General features: G+C 41.5%; 1 protein-coding gene across 2 annotated transcripts in view; it reads left to right on the top strand.

Annotated features, from left to right (window-relative positions):
• Positions 1 to 27,655, top strand: part of LOC137320726 (probable ATP-dependent RNA helicase DDX60) — a 270,394-nt gene that overhangs the window by 234,568 nt on the left and 8,171 nt on the right. For both annotated transcript variants that reach the window (XM_067982445.1, XM_067982446.1), the window contains exons 33-35: positions 10,362 to 10,509; positions 23,223 to 23,371; positions 25,695 to 25,846. In XM_067982445.1, the coding sequence (XP_067838546.1) occupies positions 10,362 to 10,509; positions 23,223 to 23,371; positions 25,695 to 25,846 (449 nt within the window). The remainder of the gene's footprint in view (positions 1 to 10,361; positions 10,510 to 23,222; positions 23,372 to 25,694; positions 25,847 to 27,655) is intronic.

The raw sequence follows: 27,655 nt of genomic DNA, 5'->3' as shown, positions 1-27,655 counted from the left end.
ATATATTAGTGAGTGTATATGGGGATATATTAGTGAGTGTATAAGGGGATATATTAGTGGGTGTATATGGGGATATATTAGTGGGTGTATATGGGGATATATTAGTGAGTGTATAAGGGGATATATTAGTGAGTGTATAAGGGGATATATTAGTGAGTGTATAAGGGGATATATTAGTGGGTGTATATGGGGATATATTAGTGAGTGTATAAGGGGATATATTAGTGAGTGTATAAGGGAATATATTAGTGAGTGTATAAGGGGATATATTAGTGGGTGTATAAGGGGATATATTAGTGAGTGTATAAGGGGATATATTAGTGGGTGTATATGGGGATATATTAGTGAGTGTATAAGGGGATATATTAGTGGGTGTATCGGGGATATATTAGTGAGTGTATAAGGGGATATATTAGTGGGTGTATATGGGGATATATTAGTGGGTGTATATGGGGATATATTAGTGAGTGTATAAGGGGATATATTAGTGAGTGTATAAGGGAATATATTAGTGAGTGTATAAGGGGATATATTAGTGGGTGTATAAGGGGATATATTAGTGAGTGTCTCAGGGGATATATTAGTGGGTGTATATGGGGATATATTAGTGCGTGTATAAGGGGATATATTAGTGCGTGTATATGGGGATATATTAGTGAGTGTATAAGGGGATATATTAGTGGGTGTATAAGGGGATATATTAGTGAGTGTATAAGGGGATATATTAGTGGGTGTATATGGGGATATATTAGTGAGTGTATAAGGGGATATATTAGTGAGTGTATCAGGGAATATATTAGTGAGTGTATAAGGGGATATATTAGTGGGTGTATAAGGGGATATATTAGTGAGTGTATAAGGGGATATATTAGTGGGTGTGTATGGGGATATATTAGTGAGTGTATAAGGGGATATATTCGTCGGTGTATCGGGGATATATTAGTGAGTGTATAAGGGGATATATTAGTGGGTGTATATGGGGATATATTAGTGGGTGTATCGGGGATATATTAGTGAGTGTATCGGGGATATATTAGTGGGTGTATCGGGGATATATTAGTGGGTGTATCGGGGATATATTAGTGGGTGTGTAAGGGGATATATTAGTGGGTGTATAAGGGGATATATTAGTGGGTGTATCGGGGATATATTAGTGGGTGTATAAGGGGATATATTAGTGAGTGTATCGGGGATATATTAGTGAGTGTATCGGGGATATATTAGTGGGTGTATCGGGGATATATTAGTGGGTGTATAAGGGGATATATTAGTGGGTGTATCGGGGATATATTAGTGAGTGTATAAGGGGATATATTAGTGAGTGTATCGGGGATATATTAGTGAGTGTATCGGGGATATATTAGTGGGTGTATCGGGGATATATTAGTGGGTGTATAAGGGGATATATTAGTGAGTGTATAAGGGGATATATTAGTGAGTGTATCGGGGATATATTAGTGAGTGTATCGGGGATATATTAGTGAGTGTATAAGGGGATATATTAGTGAGTGTATCGGGGATGTATTAGTGAGTGCATAAGGGGATATATTAGTGAGTGTATCGGGGATATATTAGTGGGTATATCGGGGATGTATTAGTGAGTGTATCGGGGATATATTAGTGGGTGTATCGGGGATATATTAGTGGGTGTATAAGGGGATATATTAGTGGGTGTATATGGGGATATATTAGTGGGTGTATAAGGGGATATATTAGTGAGTGTATAAGGGGATATATTAGTGGGTGTGTATGGGGATATATTAGTGAGTGTATAAGGGGATATATTCGTGGGTGTATCGGGGATATATTAGTGAGTGTATAAGGGGATATATTAGTGGGTGTATATGGGGATATATTAGTGGGTGTATCGGGGATATATTAGTGAGTGTATCGGGGATATATTAGTGGGTGTATCGGGGATATATTAGTGGGTGTATCGGGGATATATTAGTGGGTGTATAAGGGGATATATTAGTGGGTGTATAAGGGGATATATTAGTGGGTGTATCGGGGATATATTAGTGGGTGTATAATGGGATATATTAGTGAGTGTATCGGGGATATATTAGTGAGTGTATCGGGGATATATTAGTGGGTGTATCGGGGATATATTAGTGGGTGTATAAGGGGATATATTAGTGGGTGTATCGGGGATATATTAGTGAGTGTATAAGGGGATATATTAGTGAGTGTATCGGGGATATATTAGTGAGTGTATCGGGGATATATTAGTGGGTGTATCGGGGATATATTAGTGGGTGTATAAGGGGATATATTAGTGAGTGTATAAGGGGATATATTCGTGAGTGTATCGGGGATATATTAGTGAGTGTATCGGGGATATATTAGTGAGTGTATAAGGGGATATATTAGTGAGTGTATCGGGGATGTATTAGTGAGTGCATAAGGGGATATATTAGTGAGTGTATCGGGGATATGTTAGTGGGTATATCGGGGATGTATTAGTGAGTGTATCGGGGATATATTAGTGAGTGTATAAGGGGATATATTAGTGAGTGTATCGGGGATATATTAGTGAGTGTATAAGGGGATATATTAGTGGGTGTATCGGGGATATATTAGTGGGTGTATAAGGGGATATATTAGTGGGTGTATATGGGGATATATTAGTGGGTGTATAAGGGGATATATTAGTGAGTGTTTAAGGGGATATATTAGTGGGTGTATAAGGGGATATATTAGTGAGTGTATCGGGGATATATTAGTGGGTGTATCGGGGATATATTAGTGGGTGTATCGGGGATATATTAGTGGGTGTATAAGGGGATATATTAGTGGGTGTATATGGGGATATATTAGTGGGTGTATAAGGGGATATATTAGTGAGTGTATCGGGGATATATTAGTGGGTGTATCGGGGATATATTAGTGGGTGTATCGGGGATATATTAGTGAGTGTATCAGGGGATATATTAGTGGGTGTTTTTGGGGATATATTCGTGGATGTATCGGGGATATATTAGTGAGTGTATCGGGGATATATTAGTGGGTGTATCGGGGATATATTAGTGAGTGTATCGGGGATATATTATTGGGTGTCAAAGGGATATATTAGTGGGTGTATCGGGGATATATTAGTGAGTGTATCGGGGATATATTAGTGAGTGTATCAGGGATATATTATTGGGTGTCAAAGGGATATATTAGTGAGTGTATCGGGGATATATTAGTGAGTGTATCGGGGATGTATTACTGAGTGTATCGGGGATATATTATTGGGTGTCAAAGGGATATATTAGTGGGTGTATCGGGGATATATTAGTGAGTGTATCGGGGATGTATTAGTGAGTGTATCGGGGATATATTAGTGAGTGTATAAGGGGATATATTAGTGAGTGTATTGGGGATGTATTGGTGAGTGTATAAGTGGGTATATTAGCAGGTGTATAATGAAACATATTTATGTGTATGATAAGGATATTTTAAAGTGTATATTGGGAATAAATTAGTGGATATATTAGTGGTTATATTCGGTTTATTATTGGCTATATTAGTGAATATATTAGAGGCATCATTGCTCATAATAGGGTATATTGGTGGGTTATTAAAAGGCATATTAATGGCTATAGCAGTGATTATATTAGTGGATACATTTGGGATATAGTGAGAATATTGGGGGATATATTAGTGAGTAATGAGTGGTTATATTAGTAAATATATTAGGATATATATTAGTGTGTATATTTCAGGTATATTGGGTTTATATTTATATGTATATTGATGGCTATATTGGGTATTCACTAATTATTATATTAGTGAATATATTGGGGTACGACAGTGGTTATATTAGAATGTATACTAAGGGTATATTAGTGAGTATGTTAGTGGTTATACTGGTGAATATATTAGGGGCATATCTGTGGATATATTAACCTGCGTATTTGGTGCATATTTAGGGGTATATTATATCACGCTGTTTCTCCAAGATTTCCACTGGTCTTCTGCCAAAGTTACGGCAGACAATTTGGAGAAACCCTGAGGAAATTCAACCACGTTGTCTTTTTCATAGGAATGCAGAGGCCTGAAGAAACCGTCACTGTCCATCAGGCCAATCCCAGTGTCCAGGAAATATCATGTCCCATGAAACCTCTGTTGTGGGAAAAAATCACCACTCGGAGTCAGACTTAAAGATTCAACATGCAGTTTATTGGACAAAGCTTTGGGAGAAGGCTGGGCATTCCGCAACACCGCAGCTCCCTTCTCAACTTTAAAATGGTTGTCATGCTTTTTTATACCTTTGAAATACAGATTTCAGTAGCTTTTACATCATAAATCTTGATTACACACATTAACCAATTAAGTCCGCACAGCAACAACGGATAGTTTATACATTAACCAATTAAGTCTGCATAGCAACAACAGACTGCTTACGCATTACCCAGTTAAGTCCGAAGAACTGTTATCACCTTAAGACAGCATGCCTTTGTTTTATGCAGTCTGGTGCTATAGTTTTTATCAGTTCGTTATGAAATGTCCATTGTATTCTCAGACTGCAAGCCAGTTCTGGAATGTACAAACTCAACACTTTTAACTGTCTTTCCCACAGTCATAGAATCCATTTTATTTAATAGTGTCCCTTTGTTAATAGAATCCATTTTGTTTTAATAGTGTCCATTTTATTAGTAGTCAAGTGTTATATTTAAGCCTTTAATTAAGGTTAGTCTAATCTACACAAAGCGCATTTCAATGTGGTTTTAGGGTAAATACCACTGTCATGTACCCATAAGTCACTTCATCGTTGCCTTTAATTCAACAGTCCAAAATCCACGCTAACAGACCCCCCTGTTGGTCATGATTATGGCTTAATAATCATAGAGACCAATACTAACAAAGTCCATGCAACATTGGTCCGGCATTTAATACACAGCCTTTCGGGTATTTAACTTCCATGATGTTCTGTGCGTATGCCTAACCCGTAACTCTCAGGTTACATGTTACAGATTTTGAGTGCAAAGTGCCCTATCTTTATGCTATTCGGCTGTTGAGGCAGCACATACGCATTTCTGTTGTAAATTATCCCACCCTGTGCTTCTGGGCTGTGTCCACCACTATGTGGACATACAGTGACAGCATGTCTAGTAACACATACCTTTAATTTTGTTCCAGCCAAATTCTCTTTAAATATATATATTTTTTCAGCATATGGTAACATATTGTGATGGGATATGTGCATTCCGTCCTTCATTACCCCAATATTCTTGTTACACCTCTCGTCCCTGGGTTTCGGGTGCCATCACCACTATTGCTAGTACCAACCCTAGGAGCCTTCCTCCGTCAGGTTTACACTCCACTTGAGTGGGGTACACTCGCACCATTGCCCTGAATTGGCAAGGGGTGATGTTCTTGTTTGGTAACAGCCGCTTAGAGGTGCCACCTCCATCATGCCCACAGGTCAGGCTCACCCTCAGTTTGTTGATTCGTTATTCATAAGGGTACTTCCCCTGCCTGTATCTGGGCTAGGTTCTCTCGTGTCTGTTCCACAATCCAGTTACCATATGTACTGCAGATGTCATTAGCAGCCGCCTGCTAAGATACGTTATATTCCTCTTTTATTAATTTATTAATGGTTTGGGCATGTGTTTCTAGCATTGTAGCTATCCTGTGCAAATGTATGATCAGTATTTGATCTTCAGACAATTCCTTATCTGTGTTTTCATTTATTTTTAAATATATCTTTAATGCGAGACCCTAAATCTCTGACCTTTTGATCTAATGTTGCCAAACTAATGTTACTGTCTGATACAATATTTACAGTCAGCTCCAATATCCCAAAAATTATTTATTTAACGTAATTTCTTCTTGAACCGCTTTTATTTCCCAAAATATTCCACTATATTGTGCCCGAGTCCCTTCTATCATTTCACAATTATCCCAACTTGAGAGCAGTATTGTTGGACTGACAGGACTTGTCAATGTAAAATTTTTTTTTTTTTCGAAAAGAATTCTTGATACACAGCAATCAATAGGAACCATTTAGACTGGACTTCTTTTATTTTAAAATATAATTTGATTATCCCCTTAAATTACCAGTAAATTTTTTTTTTTCCCTCGAGTGCTTGAATAGCAACTCATATAAATTTTTCTTATTAGTTCCAATTTCAGAAACAAATTATGTCCAGGCTTTGTGGTTTTACAGTAGAGATGAAGTGCTCATAATTAATTTTGGATGTAACTCCCATATCTTCCCACCTCGAGCACTCTGTCTCAGAAGACAATAAATGGGTTAAAACAAAACAAATCAAAATGTTTTCAAAGGAAGAGGATCAGGTTGATATCACCACGCTGTGACATTTGGTATCTGCTGATGTCTGCAGCTAAAGTCTTAAATCTTTAACATCACTGGATCGTTTCATGCACCAAATTTGTCCAGCAAAGGTTGCATCGTAACTTTGTAATTACTCTTGGTAATCAGGGTCACCTGTTTTAAAAGAAACACAGAAAATCCATTGCGGCTCTTCTTGAGAGCCCAAGGGGTTAATTTGTCAAATCATCTTTTATTATTTATTTTGTCCAAAGGAATAATCCCTTTACCCGAAACCAAATCAAAAAAAAACAAAACAGGAGAGAGGAATTGGCTAGTCTTTTTCTCTTTCTCTCTCTCTCTCTGGAGCACGCAGCCTGTCTGAAATAAACATTGTCTCTCCCACATACAGATGTACGTGGGACTGCGGACTGGAATTTCTAACTCCAAGTCCTAATCTCCGTGTTTTCAAGATGTCCAAATCTATCTCTTTTACGATTATCCACCTCCATTCCATGTCTCGCTTTGTTTTAAGACTTGAGTTAGGAGGTGTTAATATAATTGTTGAATTTTCTTAGCATTCTCAACACGAGTTATATAATTTGTCAGGGAAGGTCTCCCCTCGTTGGTCAGATTTATATTGTATCTATTATTCGTGAATAGCCCCCGAACTTGTCGAACTTCGTTATCATACTGTGGCGGGGTAAAACTGATAGGCGTTTAGTACCCTGTGTCAGTACATAGCTCAAGTAATGGACTTCCAATTGTCTAAGATATGCTTTCTTTTGATACGATTTGTTTTACATTTCTTTCTTATCAATTTTTTCCACTGTAGCATTGTCTGGGTGCCTTTGACATTTCCAAGTAATTGGGTCAACTTTAATAATATAACCTATATCAATTGTTACCTCATGTTCATCTGTGTAATGGTTAGCCTCAGACAGTTCTCAACTGACTGGGTCATTTCTATCTGTTTGAGCTGCTTTTGGCATGACAGTCTGGCTTCTTGGGATGGAAGGGGTTAACATTAACTTGCTCTTGTGGTAGGAGTAATTTGATACTACTCCCTCTGAGATTAAGTTTCCACAATCAAAATTTCTCTTCACACAGTTTTGACTGATTTTTTTTTTTCACTTCTCACATTTGTGGATTGCTTTCACTTTATCTTCTTACACTATTTTTGAGATTTATTTTAATCATAGTGTTTAATCAATCACAATAGCACAAAATGCTTCGAAGATCAGTTTAATTTATAACTAGAGATTGTAACTTTCCGAGTAATTCTTTAAATCTGCACTTTATCTCTTTTTTACAATTAAAACCTCATTTTGTCTTGGTGAATTGGAAACAGATATCGGTGTCCTTGGGAAGGTTATACTTTTCTAAGCATACGTCAACGTAATTTTCACATAAATTCTTTTTTTTAAAAATTCATACTGGGAAACAACATCTTCCATCGTACATTTTAGTTTATAGTTAGTCTCCGTAAGTTTTATAATTTGCTCGTCATACACAACTATAGCTTTCCAATTCATTTTTTTTTTCACACAGTTTTAGTGGGTTTGATTATAACCAACTCTCTGAGCTGTTCCAGGTTTCCGACTTTTCCTATCACGGTGATACCAGATAGCTTTTTTTTATCTGTCCCGTTATTTTTTTTTTAACCCTTTTTCTAACCACAGCCAATCACAAGATAAAATTCAAAATGCCAATTTTTAGAAGATCCCATGTCTGGAATTTAACATGCCCACATTTTATAAGAACCAGAATTTAATAGGTCACTTAACCTCAATAACTCCAATTTTAATTCAGCAATCTCAGAATTAAACACAAGACAAAACAAATACATAAACACGTAAGACGCAGTAAGAAGGGGCGTGGCCCACAACACCGAAAAAAAACCACTCACAATCAGGACAGGCTTTTTAAAGAGACAGTACACCCTTTCTATTCCGGGTCTCTGTCTTTTAAACATTTTAATTGATTCTTTTTTCTAATTCCCTTATCCTAGTTTCTAATTCCCTAATTTTATCCTTATCTTCGCTCCACTTTCTAGTGGAGGTGCCTACTTGTCCTATTAGTCCAACTAGTTGGTGGACTAGTAAAACTCCTGCCTTTTTTGTTTTATCCTTCTTTTCCCTATCTATCCACTTTCTCTGTTGTTCTAAGGTCTGAGAAATATCCCAGCCATCCTTTTGCATCTGTTTAATTAATGAGTGTCTGTCTGTCATATACTTCTCGATGAGGGAACCTGCAGGTCCCCATCTAGGTTGTTCACTTGTCATCTTTACTATCGTGCTCTGTTCTCGCTATATCCTTCGGGTCACGGTCTAACCACCGGGTTTTCTTTTCACTTGAACCTTCCGTGTCCCGGTTTAACCACCGGATTTTCTTTTCTGATATATCAGCCTCTCGCTATATCTTTCATTCGGGTCCCGGCTTTTTTTTTTTGCCGGATTTTCTTTTCTTTCAACTTTCGGGTCCTGGCCCCGGGACTTGCCGGTACTTAATCACCGATCACTGTCGGTATGTGCTGGTGTACAGCCAGCCGTAATCACCGGTCACTGCCGGTCACGCCAGATTTCCTTTTCCCTCCCAAACTTTCTAAACCTTCTTAACTCCCAGCCTGAACTCCACTCCAGATTTTACTCTCAGTTGCAACTATATACTCACGGTCACAATTATCAGTTTGATAATGTGTTTCCTCCCATGGAGTTCGGTTCTAGGTTGTATGATCAGACAATACACATCGTAAATCAACTTATGCTTTAACTTATGCTCTAATCTCTGCGTTTGTTCGCCACTACAGAGTTTGGTACCGGATGGTTCTGGTTGCTCGTGCTTCACAATCACAAGTGCCCCTGTTTTTGTATCCACTTCAAAATCCTGACCTTCGCGTGGGGGATCTCCCCTCTTAACAGCCAGTCTAAGGCAGAATACAAAAGAGACACTTCCTTGTCCTTAGTCGATCAGCACAATCAACCAGCTCTTAGTTATACCCAACAGTCCCATAAATTCTCTTAACTTACCCCTCCCGTGTTAACTGCACTGTTGGCTTAGTCTGACTCCCACAGTTCAATGATCTCTACTCCAGTTCGCTGATCGAGGCCAACCGATCAGCTCACCAGTAGTGAGATCCTGCCGACTACGCCATTTGTTGTGGGAAAAAATCACCACTCGGAGTCAGACTTAAAGATTCAACATGCAGTTTATTGGACAAAGCTTTGGGAGAAGGCTGGGCATTCCGCAACACCGCAGCTCCCTTCTCAACTTTAAAATGGTTGTCATGCTTTTTTATACCTTTGAAATACAGATTTCAGTAGCTTTTACATCATAAATCTTGATTACACACATTAACCAATTAAGTCCGCACAGCAACAACGGACAGTTTATACATTAACCAATTAAGTCTGCATAGCAACAACAGACTGCTTACGCATTACCCAGTTAAGTCCGAAGAACTGTTATCACCTTAAGACAGCATGCCTTTGTTTTATGCAGTCTGGTGCTATAGTTTTTATCAGTTCGTTATGAAATGTCCATTGTATTCTCAGACTGCAAGCCAGTTCTGGAATGTACAAACTCAACACTTTTAACTGTCTTTCCCACAGTCATAGAATCCATTTTATTTAATAGTGTCCCTTTGTTAATAGAATCCATTTTGTTTTAATAGTGTCCATTTTATTAGTAGTCAAGTGTTATATTTAAGCCTTTAATTAAGGTTAGTCTAATCTACACAAAGCGCATTTCAATGTGGTTTTAGGGTAAATACCACTGTCATGTACCCATAAGTCACTTCATCGTTGCCTTTAATTCAACAGTCCAAAATCCACGCTAACACCTCTCACACTATCTCTATCAGCTCTTCTGTCAAAATACCTCAAGCGCATCACAAGGTTAAAGAGCAGCGACTGCTGTTACGTAGGCACGTTAATTAGACGGGGAGTACTTCACATGATCGCAGTAGATGATAGATTTGTTATCACATTGGAGTGTGAAAGCTCTGGTTTGGCTCATTAACTAGTAGTACCGATATGTTTGCACTTTTTGATTTTGCTCACAGTTAGCATCCTACAATTGTATGTTTTTTTGTGCTTAGGTGGTTCTGGGTGATCTTCCTGATGACTTTGCAGCCTCTGTTCAAGAATACAACATGGCCGCAAGGAAGGTCTTTGGCAACTTTCTTCTCTCCATCTCAAAACTGGCCAACTTGGAAGAAGAGCTGAAGCTTCCTCTCTCAGACACATGTAAGAACTTTCCAAGATAATCGTAGCAGCCGGGTTAGTCTGTAGAGCTCGGGGGTTGGGAGCACATTAAGCTGATAATGTAAATTGAGAATGATGCTCGAGCAGTTTGCGAGTGAGCCGCGGAAGCCGCATTTGTGTTATGCAACCAAACTAGTTGCTGGTACAGTGATCTCGGGCAGCAGGTTTGAAAATCGGCAATATGGTGGGATCCCTTCAAACATTGACTGACTGCTGGGATCCCCACTCCCAACTTCTGAAAGACAGCATCAGGAAAACCAGTGCCACTGTGGCAGAAAACATTTTTAATATTATTATTAGTATGAAGCATCAGAAATAATGGGGGCGATTTGAACCTAACCCTCCCGTCGGGAAACTGATGGGATCGGGTGCACTGCTGGTTTTACAACCCCTCTTCCCCACTCCTCCTCTCCTCTCAGCCCATCTGCCTCTTCCCCTCCTCTTCCACCTCCCCTGGGGGACCCCCCACTTGCTACACTCCCTCTTCTCCCCCCGTTCTCAACCTTTCCCTCCTCTGCCATGTTCTCCCTCCTTCCCCTTCCCTTTCCTTCATCCTCTTTCTTCCCTCCCTCTTCACCAACTCTCTGTTCCCCCTGTCCCCTTCCCTTCCTCGCTCCACTGGAATTCTCTACCCCAGAGGGCTGTGGATGCTCAGTCGTTGAGTATATTCAAGACTGAGATTGATAGATTTTTGGAAACGAAAGAAATCGAGTGGAGTTGAGGTAGAAGATCTGCCATGATCTTATTGAATGGCGAAGCAGGCTCGAGGGGCAGGATGGCCTACTCCTGCTTCTATTTCTTATGTTCTTATGTACTGCCTTGTTCCCATTTCTCAACCAGGTTCCCTCTTCCCCTTTTCCCTTCCTCTGTACCACCTCCCTCCTTTCCCTTCCTTTCCAACTTCCCTTTCTCCCTTTCCCCGTGATCCCAAATCCCGCCCGATTTTACTCCCCATTGAAGCCAATATTGGATGGGGTGTATTTACTCTATATATTGGGCGGGGTGTATTTACTCTATATATTGGGCGGGGTGTATTTACTCTATATATTGGGCGGGGTGTATTTACTCTATATATTGGGCGGGGTGTATTTACTCTGTATATTGGGCGGGGTGTATTTACTCTATATATTGGGCGGGGTGTATTTACTCTATATATTGGGCGGGGTGTATTTACTCTGTATATTGGGCTGGGTGCATTGACTCTGTATTTTGGGCGGGGTGTATTTACTCTTTATATTGGGTGGGGTGCATTTACTCTGTATATTAAGCGAGGTGCATTTACTCTATATATTGGGCGGGGTGTATTTACTCTGTATATTGGGCGGGGTGTATTTACTCTGCATATTGGGCTGGGTGCATTTTACTCTGTATTTTGGGCGGGGTGTATTTACTCTTTATATTGGGCGGGGTGTATTTACTCTGTATATTGGGAGGGGTATATTTACTCTGTATATTGGGCGAGGTGCATTTACTCTATATATTGGGCAGGGTGTATTTACTCTATATATTGGGCGGGGTGTATTTACTCTGTATATTGGATGGGGTGTATTTACTCTATATATTGGGCGGGGTGTATTTACTCTGTATATTGGGCGGGAGTATTTACTCCATATATTGGCCGGGGTGTATTTACTCTGTATATTGGGCGGGGTGTATTTACTGTGCATATTGGATGTGGTGTATTTTCTCTCTATATTGGGCGGGGTGTATTTACTCTGTATATTGGGCGGGTGAATTTACTCTATATATTGGGCTGGGTGTATTTACTCTTTATATTGGGTGGGGTGTATTTACTCTATATATTGGGCTTTTATTTACTCTGTATATTGGGCGGGGTGTATTTACTCTGTATATTGGGCGGGGTGTATTTACTCTCTATACTGGGCGGGGTGTATTTAGTCTATATATTGGGCGGGGTATATTTACTCCGTATATTGGGCGGGGTGTATTTACTCTCTATATTGGACGGGGTGTATTTACTCTGTATATTGGGCGGGGTGTATTTACTATCTATATTGGACGGGGTGTATTTACTCTGTATATTGGGGGGGGGTGTATTTACTCTATATATTGGGCGGTGTGTATTTACTCTCTATATTGGACGGGGTGTATTTACTCTGTATATTGGCGGGGTGTATTTACTCTATATATTGGGCGGGGTGTATTTACTCTATATATTGGGCGGGGAGTATTTACTCTGTATATTGGGTGGGGTGTATTTACTCTCTATATTGGGCAGAGTGTATTTACTCTATATATTGGGCGGGGTATATTTACTCCGTATATTGGGCGGGGTATATTTACTCCGTATATTGGGCGGGGTGTATTTACTCTGTATATTGGGCGGGGTGTATTTACTCTGTATATTGGGCAGGGTGTATTTACTCCGTATATTGGGCGGGGTGTATTTACTTTGTATATTGGGCGGGGTGTATTTACTCTATATTGGATGGGGTGTATTTACTCTCTATATTGGGCGGGGTATATTTACTCTCTATATTGGGCGGGGTGTATTTACTCTGTATATTGGGCGGTGTGTATTTACTCTCTATATTGGACGGGGTGTATTTACTCTCTACATTGGACGGGGTGTATTTACTCTGTATATTGGGGGGGGTGTATTTACTCTATATATTGGGCGGGGTGTATTTACTCTCTATATTGGACGGGGTGTATTTACTCTGTATATTGGCGGGGTGTATTTACTCTATATATTGGGCGGGGTGTATTTACTCCGTATATTGGGCGTGGTGTATTTACTCTATATATTGGGCGGGGTGTATTTACTCTGTATATTGGGCGGGGTGTATTTACTCTATATTTGGCGGGGTGTATTTACTCTGTATATTGGGCAGGCTGTATTTACTCTCTATATTGGGCGGGGTGTATTTACTCTCTATATTGGGCGGGGTGTATTTACTCTCTATATTGGGCGGGGTGTATTTACTCTATATATTGGGCGGGGTGTATTTACTCTGTATATTGGGCGGTGTGTATTTACTCTCTATATTGGAAGGGGTGTATTTACTCTTTACATTGGACGGGGTGTATTTACTCTGTACATTGGTCGGGGTGTATTTACTCTGTATATTGGGCGGTGTGTATTTACTCTCTATATTGGGCGGGGTGTATTTACTCTCTATATTGGGCGTGGTGTATTTACTCTGTATATTGGGCGGGGTTTATTTACTCTTTATATTGGGCGGGGTGTATTTACTCTCTATATTGGGCGGGGTGTATTTACTCTGTATATTGGATGGGGTGTATTTACTCTATATATTGGGCGGGGTGTATTTACTCTGTATATTGGGCGGGGTGTATTTACTCCGTATATTGGGCGGGGTGTATTTACTCTGTATATTTGGCGGGGTGTATTTACTCTGTATATTGGGCAGGGTGTATTTACTCTCTATATTGGGTGGGGTGTATTTACTCTGTATATTGGATGGGGTGTATTTACTCTATATATTGGGCGGGGTGTATTTACTCTCTACATTGGACGGGGTGTATTTACTCTGTACATTGGTCGGGGTGTATTTACTCTGTATATTGGGCGGGGTTTATTTACTCTCTATATTGGGCGGGGTGTATTTACTCTATATATTGGGCGGGGTGTATTTACTCTGTATATTGGGCGGGGTGTATTTACTCTGTCTCTTGGGCGGTGTGTATTTACTCTCTATATTGGGCGGGGTGTATTTACTCTGTATATTGGGCGGGGTGTATTTACTCTGTATATTGGATGGGGTGTATTTACTCTCTATATTGGGCGAGGTGTATCTACTCTCTATATTGGGCGGGGTGTATTTACTCTCTATATTGGGCGGGGTGTATTTACTCTCTATATTGGGCGGGGTGTATTTACTCTCTATATTGGGCGGGGTGTATTTACTTTATATATTGGGCGGGGTGTATTTACTCTGTATATTGAGCGGTGTGTATTTACTCTCTATATTGGGCGGGGTGTATTTACTCTCTGCATTGGACGGGGTGTATTTACTCTGTATATTGGGCGGGGTGTATTTACTCTGTATATTGGGCGGGGTGTATTTACTCTCTATATTGGACGGGGTGTATTTACTCTCTATATTGGGCGGGGTGTATTTACTCTCTATATTGGGCGGGGTGTATTTACTCTGTATATTGGGCGGGGTGTATTTACTCAATATTGGGCAGGGTGTATTTACTCTGTATATTGGGCGGGGTGTATTTACTCTGTATATTGGACGGGGTGTATTTACTCTATATATTGGGCGGGGTGTATTTACTCTGTATATTGGACGGGTGTATTTACTCTCTATATTGGGCGGGGTGTATTTACTCTCTATATTGGACGGGGTGTATTCACTCTATATATTGGGCGGGGTGTATTTACTCTGTATATTGGGCAGGGTATATTTACTCTATATTGGGCGGGGTGTATTTACGCTCTATATTGGGTGGGGTGTATTTACTCTGTATATTGGGCAGGGTATATTTACTCTCTATTGGGCGGGGTGTATTTACGCTCTATATTGGGCGGGGTCTATTTACTCTGTATTTTGGATGGGGTGTATTTACTCTGTATATTTTGCGGGGTGTATTTACTCTGTATATTTTGCGGGGTGTATTTACTCTGTATATTGGGCGGGGTGTATTTACTCTCTATATTGGGCGGGGTGTATTTACTCTGTATATTGGGTGGGGTGTATTTACTCTGTATATTGGGCGGGGTGTATTTACTCTGTATATTGGGTGGGGTGTATTTACTCTCTATATTGGGCGGGGTGTATTTACTCTGTATATTGGGTGGGGTGTATTTACTCTGTATATTGGGCGGGGTGTATTTACTCTGTATATTGGGTGGGGTGTATTTACTCTGTATATTGGGCGGGGTGTATTTACTCTGTATATTGGGTGGGGTGTATTTACTCTATATATTGGGTGGGGTGTATTTACTCTGTATATTGGGCGGGGTGTATTTACTCTCTATATTGGGCGAGGTGCATTTACTCTATATATTGGGCAGGGTGTATTTACTCTATATATTGGGCGGGGTGTATTTACTCTGTATATTGGATGGGGTGTATTTACTCTATATATTGGGCGGGGTGTATTTACTCTGTATATTGGGCGGGAGTATTTACTCCATATATTGGCCGGGGTGTATTTACTCTGTATATTGGGCGGGGTGTATTTACTGTGCATATTGGATGTGGTGTATTTTCTCTCTATATTGGGCGGGGTGTATTTACTCTATATATTGGGCGGGGTGTATTTACTCTGTATATTGGGCGGGGTGTATTTACTCTATATTTGGCGGGGTGTATTTACTCTGTATATTGGGCAGGCTGTATTTACTCTCTATATTGGGCGGGGTGTATTTACTCTCTATATTGGGCGGGGTGTATTTACTCTCTATATTGGGCGGGGTGTATTTACTCTATATATTGGGCGGGGTGTATTTACTCTGTATATTGGGCGGTGTGTATTTACTCTCTATATTGGAAGGGGTGTATTTACTCTTTACATTGGACGGGGTGTATTTACTCTGTACATGGGTCGGGGTGTATTTACTCTGTATATTGGGCGGTGTGTATTTACTCTCTATATTGGGCGGGGTGTATTTACTCTCTATATTGGGCGTGGTGTATTTACTCTGTATATTGGGCGGGGTTTATTTACTCTTTATATTGGGCGGGGTGTATTTACTCTCTATATTGGGCGGGGTGTATTTACTCTGTATATTGGATGGGGTGTATTCACTCCATATATTGGGCGGGGTGTATTTACTCTGTATATTGGGCGGGGTGTATTTACTCCGTATATTGGGCGGGGTGTATTTACTCTGTATATTTGGCGGGGTGTATTTACTCTGTATATTGGGCAGGGTGTATTTACTCTCTATATTGGGTGGGGTGTATTTACTCTGTATATTGGATGGGGTGTATTTACTCTATATATTGGGCGGGGTGTATTTACTCTCTACATTGGACGGGGTGTATTTACTCTGTACATTGGTCGGGGTGTATTTACTCTGTATATTGGGCGGGGTTTATTTACTCTCTATATTGGGCGGGGTGTATTTACTCTATATATTGGGCGGGGTGTATTTACTCTGTATATTGGGCGGGGTGTATTTACTCTGTACATTGGGCGGGGTGTATTTACTCTCTATATTGGACGGGGTGTATTTACTCTCCATATTGGGCGGGGTGTATTTACTCTCTATATTAGGTGGGGTGTATTTACTCTGTATATTTTGCGGGGTGTATTTACTCTGTATATTGGGCGGGGTGTATTTACTCTGTCTCTTGGGCGGTGTGTATTTACTCTCTATATTGGGCGGGGTGTATTTACTCTCTATATTGGACTGGGTGTATTTACTCTGTACATTGGATGGGGTCTATTTACTCTCTATATTGGGCGGGGTGTATTTACTCTGTATATTGGGCGGGGTGTATTTACTCTGTATATTGGATGGGGTGTATTTACTCTCTATATTGGGCGAGGTGTATCTACTCTCTATATTGGGCGGGGTGTATTTACTCTGTATATTGGGCGGGGTGTATTTACTCTGTATATTGGGCGGGGTGTATTTACTCTGTATATTGGGCGGGGTGTATTTACTCTCTATATTGGACGGGGTGTATTTACTCTCTATATTGGGCGGGGTGTATTTACTCTCTATATTGGGCGGGGTGTATTTACTCTGTATATTGGGCGGGGTGTATTTACTCAATATTGGGCAGGGTGTATTTACTCTGTATATTGGGCGGGGTGTATTTACTCTGTATATTGGACGGGGTGTATTTACTCTATATATTGGGCGGGGTGTATTTACTCTGTATATTGGACGGGTGTATTTACTCTCTATATTGGGCGGGGTGTATTTACTCTCTATATTGGACGGGGTGTATTCACTCTATATATTGGGCGGGGTGTATTTACTCTGTATATTGGGCAGGGTATATTTACTCTATATTGGGCGGGGTGTATTTACGCTCTATATTGGGTGGGGTGTATTTACTCTGTATATTGGGCAGGGTATATTTACTCTCTATTGGGCGGGGTGTATTTACGCTCTATATTGGGCGGGGTCTATTTACTCTGTATTTTGGATGGGGTGTATTTACTCTGTATATTTTGCGGGGTGTATTTACTCTGTATATTTTGCGGGGTGTATTTACTCTGTATATTGGGCGGGGTGTATTTACTCTCTATATTGGGCGGGGTGTATTTACTCTGTATATTGGGTGGGGTGTATTTACTCTGTGTATTGGGCGGGGTGTATTTACTCTGTATATTGGGTGGGGTGTATTTACTCTCTATATTGGGCGGGGTGTATTTACTCTGTATATTGGGTGGGGTGTATTTACTCTGTATATTGGGCGGGGTGTATTTACTCTGTATATTGGGTGGGGTGTATTTACTCTGTATATTGGGCGGGGTGTATTTACTCTGTATATTGGGTGGGGTGTATTTACTCTATATATTGGGTGGGGTGTATTTACTCTGTATATTGGGCGGGGTGTATTTACTCTCTATATTGGGCGAGGTGCATTTACTCTATATATTGGGCAGGGTGTATTTACTCTATATATTGGGCGGGGTGTATTTACTCTGTATATTGGATGGGGTGTATTTACTCTATATATTGGGCGGGGTGTATTTACTCTGTATATTGGGCGGGAGTATTTACTCCATATATTGGCCGGGGTGTATTTACTCTGTATATTGGGCGGGGTGTATTTACTGTGCATATTGGATGTGGTGTATTTTCTCTCTATATTGGGCGGGGTGTATTTACTCTGTATATTGGGCGGGTGTATTTACTCTATATATTGGGCTGGGTGTATTTACTCTTTATATTGGGCGGGGTGTATTTACTCTATATATTGGGCTTTTATTTACTCTGTATATTGGGCGGGGTGTATTTACTCTGTATATTGGGCGGGGTGTATTTACTCTCTATATTGGGCGGGGTGTATTTACTCTATATATTGGGCGGGGTATATTTACTCCGTATATTGGGCGGGGTGTATTTACTCTCTATATTGGACGGGGTGTATTTACTCTGTTTCTTGGCCGGGGTGTATTTACTCTCTATATTGGACGGGGTGTATTTACTCTGTATATTGGGGGGGGGTGTATTTACTCTATATATTGGGCGGTGTGTATTTACTCTCTATATTGGACGGGGTGTATTTACTCTGTATATTGGCGGGGTGTATTTACTCTATATATTGGGCGGGGTGTATTTACTCTATATATTGGGCGGGGAGTATTTACTCTGTATATTGGGCGGGGTGTATTTACTCTCTATATTGGGCAGAGTGTATTTACTCTATATATTGGGCGGGGTATATTTACTCCGTATATTGGGCGGGGTGTATTTACTCTCTATATTGGGCGGGGTGTATTTACTCTGTATATTGGGCAGGGTGTATTTACTCCGTATATTGGGCGGGGTGTATTTACTTTGTATATTGGGCGGGGTGTATTTACTCTATATTGGATGGGGTGTATTTACTCTCTATATTGGGCGGGGTATATTTACTCTCTATATTGGGCGGGGTGTATTTACTCTATATATTGGGCGGGGTGTATTTACTCTGTATATTGGGCGGTGTGTATTTACTCTCTATATTGGACGGGGTGTATTTACTCTCTACATTGGACGGGGTGTATTTACTCTGTATATTGGGGAGGGTGTATTTACTCTATATATTGGGCGGGGTGTATTTACTCTCTATATTGGACGGGGTGTATTTACTCTGTATATTGGCGGGGTGTATTTACTCTATATATTGGGCGGGGTGTATTTACTCCGTATATTGGGCGCGGTGTATTTACTCTATATATTGGGCGGGGTGTATTTACTCTGTATATTGGGCGGGGTGTATTTACTCTATATTTGGCGGGGTGTATTTACTCTGTATATTGGGCAGGCTGTATTTACTCTCTATATTGGGCGGGGTGTATTTACTCTCTATATTGGGCGGGGTGTATTTACTCTCTATATTGGGCGGGGTGTATTTACTCTATATATTGGGCGGGGTGTATTTACTCTGTATATTGGGCGGTGTGTATTTACTCTGTATATTGGAAGGGGTGTATTTACTCTTTACATTGGACGGGGTGTATTTACTCTGTACATTGGTCGGGGTGTATTTACTCTGTATATTGGGCGGTGTGTATTTACTCTCTATATTGGGCGGGGTGTATTTACTCTCTATATTGGGCGTGGTGTATTTACTCTGTATATTGGGCGGGGTTTATTTACTCTTTATATTGGGCGGGGTGTATTTACTCTCTATATTGGGCGGGGTGTATTTACTCTGTATATTGGATGGGGTGTATTTACTCTATATATTGGGCGGGGTGTATTTACTCTGTATATTGGGCGGGGTGTATTTACTCCGTATATTGGGCGGGGTGTATTTACTCTGTATATTTGGCGGGGTGTATTTACTCTGTATATTGGGCAGGGTGTATTTACTCTCTATATTGGGTGGGTGTATTTACTCTGTATATTGGATGGGGTGTATTTACTCTATATATTGGGCGGGGTGTATTTACTCTCTACATTGGACGGGGTGTATTTACTCTGTACATTGGTCGGGGTGTATTTACTCTGTATATTGGGCGGGGTTTATTTACTCTCTATATTGGGCGGGGTGTATTTACTCTATATATTGGACGGGGTGTATTTACTCTGTATATTGGGCGGGGTGTATTTACTCTGTACATTGGGCGGGGTGTATTTACTCTCTATATTGGACGGGGTGTATTTACTCTGTATATTGGGCGGGGTGTATTTACTCTGTACATTGGGCGGGGTGTATTTACTCTCTATATTGGACGGGGTGTATTTACTCTCTATATTGGATGGGGTGTATTTACTCTCTATATTGGGCGAGGTGTATCTACTCTCTATATTGGGCGGGGTGTATTTACTCTGTATATTGGGCGGGGTGTATTTACTCTCTATATTGGGCGGGGTGTATTTACTCTCTATATTGGGCGGGGTGTATTTACTTTATATATTGGGCGGGGTGTATTTACTCTGTATATTGGGCGGTGTGTATTTACTCTCTATATTGGGCGGGGTGTATTTACTCTCTGCATTGGACGGGGTTTATTTACTCTGTATATTGGGCGGGGTGTATTTACTCTGTATATTGGGCGGGGTGTATTTACTCTCTATATTGGACGGGGTGTATTTACTCTCTATATTGGGCGGGGTGTATTTACTCTCTATATTGGGCGGGGTGTATTTACTCTGTATATTGGGCGGGGTGTATTTACTCAATATTGGGCAGGGTGTATTTACTCTGTATATTGGGCGGGGTGTATTTACTCTGTATATTGGACGGGGTGTATTTACTCTATATATTGGGCGGGGTGTATTTACTCTGTATATTGGACGGGGTGTATTTACTCTATATATTGGGTAGGGTGTATTTACTCTGTATATTGGGCGGGGTGTATTTACTCTCGATATTGGGCGGGGTGTATTTACTCTGTATATTGGGTGGGGTGTATTTACTCTGTATATTGGGCGGGGTGTATTTACTCTGTATATTGGGTGGGGTGTATTTACTCTGTATATTGGGCGGGGTGTATTTACTCTGTATATTGGGTGGGGTGTATTTACTCTATATATTGGGTGGGGTGTATTTACTCTGTATATTGGGCGGGGTGTATTTACTATCTATATTGGGCGGGGTGTATTTACTCTGTATATTGGGTGGGGTGTATTTACTCTGTATATTGGGCGGGGTGTATTTACTCTGTATATTGGGTGGGGTGTATTTACTCTGTATATTGGGCGGGGTGTATTTACTCTCTATATTGGGCGGGGTGTATTTACTCTGTATATTGGGCGGGGTGTATTTACTCTGTATATTGGGTGGGGTGTATTTACTCTCTATATTGGGCGGGGTGTATTTACTCTGTATATTGGGTGGGGTGTATTTACTCTGTATATTGGGCGGGGTGTATTTACTCTGTATATTGGGTGGGGTGTATTTACTCTCTATATTGGACGGGGTGTATTTACTCTCCATATTGGACGGGGTGTATTTACTCTGTATATTTGGCGGGGTGTATTTACTCTATATATTGGGTGGGGTGTATTTACTCTCTATATTGGACGGGGTGTATTTACTCTCCATATTGGACGGGGTGTATTTACTCTGTATATTGGGCGGGGTGTATTTACTCTATATATTGGGCGGGGTGCATTTACTCTCCATATTGGACGGGGTGTATTTACTCTGTATATTTGGCGGGGTGTATTTACTCTGTATATTGGGCGGGGTGTATTTACTCTGTATATTGGGCGGGGTGTATTTACTCTGTATATTGGACGGGGTGTATTTACTCTGTATATTGGACGGGGTGTATTTACTCTCCATATTGAACGGGGTGTATTTACTCTGTATATTTGGCGGGGTGTATTTACTCTGTATATTGGGCGGGGTGTATTTACTCTGTATATTGGGCGGGGTGTATTTACTCTGTATATTGGGCGGGGTGTATTTACTCTCTCTGTTTGGCGGGGTGTATTTCCTCTCTATATTGGACGGGGTGTATTTACTCTGTATATTGGACGGGGTGTATTTACTCTGTATATTGGGCAGGGTATATTTACTCTATATTGGGCGGGGTGTATTTACTATGTATATTTGGCGGGGTGTATTTACTCTCTCTGTTTGGCGGGGTGTATTTCCTCTCTATATTGGACGGGGTGTATTTACTCTGTATATTGGGCGGGGTGTATTTACTCTCTCTGTTGGGCGGGGTGTATTTCCTCTCTATATTGTACGGGGTGTAAAACTGGCGTTCCACTCGAACCTTTGGGTTTCCTGCCCAGCGGGTTGGGTTGAATTGACCCCGAATGTACTAGTAAACCAGCACATACAGAAAAACGCAGAAATCTGACCCGAGCCGTTCACCCATAGTGAATGTCACAGCTGAGCTCGATCCAGTCCTCACTCAGTGTCCACTCTCAGGCACGTCTGGTAAAGGTCAGGGGTGGCGACACTGGCTGACTTTGCCTCCCCCCCTAACTCTGGGGCACAGTGGACAATTGTAGCATCCCTACTGTTAGCCAGCGGACATCAGCTAACTCATTAACTACCTGGGCGCTTCCGTGGCTCTGGTGCTTTGTGGCTGGAGTCACTCTTTGGCGATTGAGGGAGCTCGGTGGGCACTGGGCGTGTGTCAGTTTGGTCAGCGTCGAGTTGGCTTTTCCACTGCAAATTCATAAAGGGCAAGTTCTCAGCTTCTCTGTTTGCCTTTTTGTGATAACTGGCAAAAAAGATCCAGGGGGCAAAGGAAGAGAATTTTTTTTACACACGGTGAGTTGTTCTGATCTGGAATGCACTGCTTGAAAGGGTGATGGAAGCAGATTCAGTAGTAACTTTCAAAAGGGAATTGGGTAAATACTTGAAAAGGAAAAATTTAGAGGGCTGTGAGAAAAGAGCAGGGAGAGTGGGACTAATTGGATAGCTCTTTCAAAGAGCCGGCGCAGGCACGGTGGGCCGAATGGCCTCCTACTGTGCTCTAAGATTCGATGATTCTAAGCTCACAGTAGATAGAAAGGAACATTCAGTTGCTCCTGTGTAGTTGAGTAACCTACTTTCTTGGTGTGTTTATAACTACAATTGTCGATGAATTTACGACAGCAGTATCATGTTTTTTTTCAGCATTTATAGGTCCCCAGGTACCTGAAGGCACTGACTTCACCTCGGAGCTGGCCAAATCCTTAAGCAGTCCGATAACAGCTGTGTCACCATTCGCCTCCTTATCTGGGCACACGGACCTGGACCTGTTTAAGCTTTCCGATGTTGATCCGGTAAGTTCTTTTACTGACCTGATGGTAATATCACCAGGTTTGGCAGTTTGAAACACCAAACCAGCACAAAAGGTCTCCAGTTACTGCAATTTGAAAATAACTATAGCCGATATTACTGAACAAGCCCTTACTGTGTTTGTGTGACATTCCTCTGTCCATTTAAAAGGGTAAACAATTTTACAACACCAAGTTATAGTCCAACAATTTTATTTTTAATCCCACAAGCTTTCGGGGGCTTCCCCCTTCCTCAGGCGGTGTGGAATCATTTAAAAGGGGTTCATGCCTGTGTTGAAAGAGCAGACAGAGGAATGTCACATAACTCGTTAGGGTTTAGTCGGCTGATGTTGCCAACAGTGATTTCGTGGTTTGTACATTGAGTGTTGCAAAATTCTTCATTCATATATAGAATGTGGTGATATTCAATTGAAAATGTATCAGGAATTTTTGGGTTGTAAGCCTGAATAATTTGTGTACAACTTATGGGAAGCTTGAAGCATCAAGAAGGGAAGAAACCCTCTAGTTATTGAGTGTTAGCGATAATGTAAACACAGCGGGAAGATTCCCTCTGGTCACTGTGTGTCAGAGATAGAATGTAAACACAGGGGGAAGATTCCCTCTGGTCACTGTGAGTTAGAGATAGAATGTAAACACAGGGGGAAGATTCCCTCTGGTCACTGTGAGTTAGAGATAGAATGTAAACACAGGGGGAAGATTCTCTCTGGTCACTGTGAGTTAGAGATAGAATGTAAACACAGGGGGAAGATTCCCTCTGGTCACTGTGAGTTAGAGATAGAATGTAAACACAGGGGGAAGATTCTCTCTGGTCACTGTGAGTTAGAGATAGAATGTAAACACAGGGGGAAGATTCTCTCTGGTCACTGTGTGTCAGAGATAGAATGTAAACACAGGGGGAAGATTCCCTCTGGTCACTGTGAGTTAGAGATAGAATGTAAACACAGGGGGAAGATTCCCTCTGGTCACTGTGAGTTAGAGATAGAATGTAAACACAGGGGGAAGATTCTCTCTGGTCAGTGTGAGTTAGAGATAGAATGTAAACACAGGGGGAAGATTCCCTCTGGTCACTGTGAGTTAGAGATAGAATGTAAACACAGGGGGAAGATTAATCACTGCCTTGGGTGACTGTGGCGCTGTAGCATGGCCGGCAACCTCTTGGACAGCTACATTCAGGATGACCAAATCTACATGTGGCCTAACAGGTGGTCCTTAAAGGTGAACTGAGCAGCCATCAGCAGAACCTTAAATCAGTGTAAGAAATCTTTTGCTTACTGGACCTCTGGTTAGGCTGATCAAATCCGGCCACCAGTAGGCAGAGTGTGCCCGACGCTCATTGGTACATGAAAATGGCGTTGGGATCTGTGATTTAATCGTTTCAATAAGGCTGGACGCCTGTCTCAATCCTCAATCGCTAGCCACCCATCTCGAAGCCCGCCTGAATGTTACATTGAGTGGGAATCAGGCGGCCGATGGGCGGGGGCGATTTTTTTTTCCCCAACGTAAACTGGGGCAGGCTTAGATTGAAAATCCCCCCCCCCCCCCACTTCCGCCCCCGCACAAAACCACGGGCGTCAGCCGTCGCTCAGTTGGTAGCACCCTCACCTCTGCGTCAGAAGGTCGTGGGTTAAAGTCCCATTCCAGAGGCTTGAGCACAAAATCCAGGCTCACACTCCCAGTGCAGCACTGAGGGAGTGCCGCACTGACGGGTGAGACATTAAACTGATAGAGGATCAGCCATGATCATATTGAATGACGGAGCAGGCTCAAAGGGCCGAATGGCCTACTCCTGCTCCTATTTTCTATGTTTCTATAAACCGAGGCCCCATCTTAGGTGGACGTAAAAGATTCCACAGCCACTATCCGAAGAGAAGGGAGTGGTGAAGGTTTATCCCTCAATCAACAAAAAAACAAATTATAGAACCATAGAATCTTACAGTGGCCCGTCGTGCTTGTGCTGACTCTTTGAAAGAGCTGTCCAATTTAGTCTCACATCCCAGCTTTTTCCCCATAACCCTGCAAATTAGTCCTCTTCAAGTACTAAATTTGCCGAAACCCGGCATTATCTGGTCATTATCACATTGCTGTTTGTGGGATCTTGCTGTGTGCAAATTGGCTCCTGTGTTTCCTACATTACAACAGTGACTACACTTCAAAAGGATTTAAATGGCTGTGAAACGCTTTGGGACGTCCTGAGGTTGTGAAAGGCGCTATATAAATGCAAGTTCTTTCTTTCTTACTTAGCAGTGGTGAACGTACCCGATCGTGTAATCACACAATTACAACACGGATATACTTTTGGCACTTTCAGGTAATTTTCCGCACACTTGGAATTCATATGAACAACATCCCAGTTCTGTGCTTGAAGCATTACGATGGGCAAGGCAGACATATGCCCCTTAATGCCTACGCGCTCGACTTCTACAAACACGGAAACTTAGACGCTTTGAGACGCGACAATGGGTGAGCAGCAATCATCTAACTGTATGTTTATTGTGCAGTTTAATAGCTCAATTAAAGCAAACTGCCCATTTCCCTCCTCGCGCCTGCATCGAGTTACATCGAAACTACAGGGCAGAAACAGGCCATTCGGCCCAGCTGGTCTATGCTGGCATTTATGCTCCACACGAGCCTCCTCCCTCCCTATTTCATCTAACTCAATCAGCATACCCTTCTAATACTTTCTCCCTCATGTGTTTATCTAGCTTCCCCTAAATGCATCTATTCTATTTGCCTCAACTACTCCATTTGGTAGCCCGTTCCACATTCTTACCACTCTTTGGGTAAAGAAGTTTCTCCTGAGTTCCCTATTGGATTTATTAGCGACTGTTTTATATTTATGACCTCTAGTTTTGGACTCCCGCACCAATGGAAACATTTTCTCTACATCTACCCTATCAAACCCTTTCATAATCTTAAAAACCTCTATCAGGTCACCCCTCAGCCTTCTCTTTTCTAGAAAAAAGACCCCCAGCCTGTTCAGCCTTTCCTGAGAACTATGTCCTTTCAGTTCTGGTATCATCCTTGTGAATTTTTTTTGCACCTTCTCAGTGCTTCTAAATCCTTTTTACAATATAGAGATCAGAACTGTGCACAATACTTCAATGATCTAACCAAGGTTCTATACAAGTTTAACATAACTTCCCTGCTTTTCAATTCTATCCCTCTAGAAATGAACTCAGTGCTTGATTTGCCTTTTTTATAGTCTTAGTAACCCGTGTCGCTACTTTTAGTGATTTGTGTATCTGTACCCCAACGTCCCTTTGCTCCTCTATCCTGTTTAGACTCTTCTTTTCTAAGGAGTATGTGGCCTCCTTATTCTTCCTACCAAAATGCACCGCCTCACTCTTACCTATATTGAAATTCATTTGCCAATTACAGGCCCATTCTGCAATTTTATTAATGTCTTCTTGCATTTTGTCACATTCTTCGTTTGTATTAACTACACCCCGCAATTTGGTGTCGTCCGCAAATTTTGAAATTGTACTTCCTATTCCCGAATCCAAATCGTTTATATAAATGGTGAACAACAGTGGTCCCAGCACCGATCCTTGTGGAACACCACTTCCCACCTTTTGCCAGTCTGAGTAGCTACCCTTAACCCCTACCCCCTACTTTCTGTTTTGTAGCCAGCTTGCTTTCCATTCTGCTACAGGTCCCCTGACTCCACATGTTCTGACCTTCAGTCATGAGTCTACAATGCAGTACCTTATCGAAGGCTTTTTGAAAATCCAAACATTTGACATCTAACTATATATTTATCGTGCAGTTTAACAGCTCAATTAAAGCAAGCTGCCGATTTCCCTCCCCGCCCCTGCCTCATCTCATCTGCTGCTGAAACCCTCATCTCTGCTTTTGTTACCTCCAGACTTGACTATTCCAATGCTCTCCTAACTGGCCTCCCATCTTCCACACTCTGTAAACTTGAGCTTATCGAAAACTTTGCTGCCCGTATCCTAACTCGCACAAAGTCCTATTCTCCCATCACCCCTGTGCTCGCTGACCTACATTGGCTCCTGGTCCGGGAATGTCTCGATTTTAAAATTCTCACCCTTGTTTTCAAATCCCTCCATGGCCTCACCCCTCCCTATCACTGTAACCTCCTCCAGTCTTACCACCCTCCGAGATCTCTGCGCTCCTCCAATTCTGGCCTCTTGCGCATCCTCGATTTTAATCGCTCCACCATTGGCGGTCCTGCCTTCAGCTGCCTAGGCCCTAAGTTCTGGAATTCCTTCCCAAAACTTCTCCACCTCTCCACCTCTCCTCCTTAAA

This window comes from Heptranchias perlo, chromosome 4 (assembly GCF_035084215.1).
Source record: "Heptranchias perlo isolate sHepPer1 chromosome 4, sHepPer1.hap1, whole genome shotgun sequence".
Lineage (NCBI taxonomy): Eukaryota > Metazoa > Chordata > Chondrichthyes > Hexanchiformes > Hexanchidae > Heptranchias > Heptranchias perlo.
This window is presented reverse-complemented; position numbering and strand designations above follow the sequence as displayed.